Genomic DNA, 3,736 nt, shown 5'->3' on the forward strand with positions numbered 1-3,736 from the left:
GTTACTCTCATTTATTTATTACTTCTTTTTTTTTTAAATTTTTAACAATATAAGTATAAAATACAAAACATTATTAAAAATTTATAAAAAAAAATCACCCTCCCGCTGCGGGACATTTGAGTGCCCAAGCAACCGGTGGTCAGGGCTCCAGAGTGAGGAACCTCCTCACAATACGCGCCGTCTCAAGAATCACTGCCTTTTGAATCAGACTCTTGATCTAACAGTTAAGCGAAAGCTTCTTAAGGTGTTGGTCGAAGCTTTTCGTTATAAGACCATTGACTGAAACAACTATCGGAACAATAAAAGTTGACTCAACATTCCACATGGCGGTGATCTCGTGAGCAAGGTCCAAGTATTTTGATACTTTTTCCTTTTCGGCTTTAACCAGATTATCGTCATGTGGAATATCAACAATTATTGCACGACGCACTGACCGATCGATTAGCACTATATCAGGTCTATTGGCTACAATATACCTGTCAGTGATAATCGTTCGGTCCCAGTAGAGCAATGCACTGCTATTTTCAAGAACTGACACTGGGTCGTACCTATAGTAAGGCATCTCAAAATCGTTAAGGCCATATTGAAGAGCAAGCTGTTGGTGGGTTATCTTGGCCACTTGATTATGTCTGTGCAATTATTCGCCGTTAGCAAGGTGAGAACACCCGGACACAATATGCCTGAGGGACACCCCAGGGCGATGACATGCTCGACAGATGTCTAGAGTGCCATCTTTCATAATGTGTTTCCGGTAGTTTCTCGTCGTTATAACTTCGTCCATAATTGCACAGACAAAACCCTCGGTTTAGTATATTGTTAGTGTATCTGTTTTAAGTTTAGTATGTTAGTGAGTTAGTCTTATTTCTAGTTAATAAAATCTATTTAACTAGTAAGTTGAAATTGAAATTGAGGTATAGCTCGCGTTTCGACCTAGTATGAAGTCAAACTACTGCTTGCATATTTACTGTGACATTGCTTAGACTATCCACAGATTAAATACATAGAATATTCGATTACTGATCGATGTTTAGCTGTTTCGTCAAAAGAATCGATTATTTTTATAAATTGTTTTTATTAAAAAATTGATAAAATTAAGGTTTAAATACTTTCAAATGAAACGTTACTCCATCTTTTACTAGTTTTTGACCGTTTTTTATGCAATTTAACTACACAGACCGGCATTTTTAGGGAGCTCCTTACACGACGAAAACGATTACAACAATGAAACATCGATTCTGTAGCAACAGTTTTTATAAACGCATTAGATCATAGATTTTTGATCTTTGCCAGAGGGGTAACGGTTAGCGAACCACGTCCAGTTATTAATGGTCTAAGCCTAGGGGCTCTCCAGTAGTTTGTTTATGAAATGCAATGAAGGATGATTCAATAGTCAGCTCCTGGGTAAATACTGAATATTGGTTTGTGGGGGATTGTTCACTTCACGACTATGAATTCCACCGTAAGTGTGATCCCCGCCACATTAAGGAATTGTTGAGGAACCATTTATTTTATAAGCCTGTTTTAGATTTCATTAGTAACACAATAGAAAAATTGTAAAATACAGTAGTAAATTTATATTTAGCCGACGACGACGATAATTTTAAATGCTTTGTATTATTTTTAAGAAAAATTGTAATATTTAAAGCAGGGCCTATAAGGACTTGTATCCAAGGCCGTAAAATAAATTTAAAAAAAAAAGCAAAGATATAGACTTTTAAAATTTTCTTTAGTCTATTCCACAAGTCAAATTATACGAATTGTGCCGACGTGTAACCGTTGTTATTTCAAAATTTTATCTAAAACTAACTTGAACTTATATTTTTGATTTTTATTTAGTTAAATAGTGAACTGTTGATAAAATGATAAACACAGAACCTTGGACTGGAGGAACCGACGAGGAATATGAAACGCAACATTTCGGTTTCGGCACTCAAAAACTCAAAAAGTCAGTGCGGGAAATGGTCGAACAGAAAATACGATCTGCTTTCGAAGATATGGAATCATTTCTCCTAGAATCCTTAGAACTTTCCGACGAAGACAAACTTAATATCAATACCGCTTGTAATAAAGTGATGAGTATGTATTTTGAACGGGCTGGTCCCTCGCTTGAAGTTATTGATAGCGAAATTGATTCACTAATGCGAGTGCCACCTAACGTGCTATTACCTGTAGATGAAGTGCAGTTGGAGCAGACAACTGAAGAAGAATATAAAAAGCTTCAGGATGAGGTTGCTGATTTAAAACGAAGACACGAGAGATGCTGTCTTATGTTGAAATTTCTAAATGATAAATTAGAAGAGCTTTCGTCTTTGGATGAGGTGGTTGAATTGGCCAAAAAAGATATGAAAGTAACCGATTTAGTAGAGAAGGATCTGGAAGAACGAGCAAAAGTAAATCACAAGAAACTGCTCAAACGAGTGAATAGACTGAAGGCTACTGTTATAAAGACACCTGAAGATTAGTTTTTCATTACTTTAATATTAAATAAACTGTGCATGTATATATATATAGAGGCTTCAAATAAATTTATTGTGCAATAAAGTATGTTTTTATTTCATTCCAGTTTAAACAGTTAATTTTAATGTACACAACATACAGAATATTTTTTTCTATAACCAAATTGAAACAACAATGTACATTGCCACGATGACATAATTTATAAATCAAATTTTTTGTCATCATTATGAGCTGATGGACGTCCATTGCTGGACATAGGCCTTTTGTATAGACTTCCAAATCACAATCTCAAGCCTCCAGCAACCAGTGGCTCTCTACAGCCCGCTTGATGTACTCAGGTTATCTAATGGGGGAGGACAAACACTGCGCTTTCCGGTGTGGGGTCGCCATTCCAGCACCTTAGGACCCCAACTTCAAATATTTTATACCAACTTACAATACTATACATAGTTTAGTCAGTTTCAATGAAATTTTCAATTTTATTATTTTGTTTTTGATATACCAAAACTAAACAAATTAATAAACTTGTTCTAATAGTTATTGTTCCTAGATATGAAAACTATTGAGAACATTAAACCATCACTGATTAACTATTAGAATAATGTATTAGTTTGGTTGAACTATAGGTTCCATACTCGATGCCTTAATTAACTACACCTCAGCATTTGAATAATACATACAGAGCACTACCGCCCTGCCAAAGTTGAGCCTGAACACCTGTAGTATATGTCAGCAGCCTAGACTGTCAATACATGAGTCTATAAATACAAGCCTCGGACAAGAGGGGGGTTATTTGCACTTTGGTGCTACAGCAGTACGTACCATGAAGTACTAAGTAGATTCTGTGTTCAACAAACTGGATGTGATAACCCGAGTGATCACCAATCACCCAAAGAGTGTGTAAACACTACAGCACCCACAACCATACTTGAGATTGAAGAAAGTAGATGGGGCAGAATGTAAGTAACATAACATGCTAAGCTAAACTGGATTTGAAATGTAAAATTAAGACTGTAGGTACTAGGTATAAATCGGTAGTCATTTCACACCTAATAATTTTAATATTATAAACTTATATCTAAATTAGATAACAATATTGATTAATAATTTTAGAACTTCAATGTTAGCTTATTTTAATTACTATAGACTTAAATCCAAGAGGCTGCCCCAATTAGAGATGTTGTAATTGTTAAATTCATCATTCATTATCAGATGTTAGTGATATTGGCCAGGATCAAAAGCTTCACTAGAACAACCAAATATTAATTTTTGTCAAATA

At 35.1% G+C, this 3,736-nt stretch overlaps 1 protein-coding gene across 1 annotated transcript; it reads left to right on the top strand.

Annotated features, from left to right (window-relative positions):
* The first annotated feature begins 1,728 nt into the window (after positions 1 to 1,728).
* Positions 1,729 to 2,541, top strand: LOC112046790 (protein MIS12 homolog). The gene has a single exon (XM_024083585.2). It carries the CDS (start codon positions 1,860 to 1,862, stop codon positions 2,460 to 2,462), a length of 603 nt encoding a protein of 200 aa, XP_023939353.2. The 5' UTR covers positions 1,729 to 1,859; the 3' UTR covers positions 2,463 to 2,541.
* The last annotated feature ends 1,195 nt before the right edge of the window (positions 2,542 to 3,736 follow it).

Source organism: Bicyclus anynana, chromosome Z, assembly GCF_947172395.1.
Source record: "Bicyclus anynana chromosome Z, ilBicAnyn1.1, whole genome shotgun sequence".
NCBI lineage: Eukaryota > Metazoa > Arthropoda > Insecta > Lepidoptera > Nymphalidae > Bicyclus > Bicyclus anynana.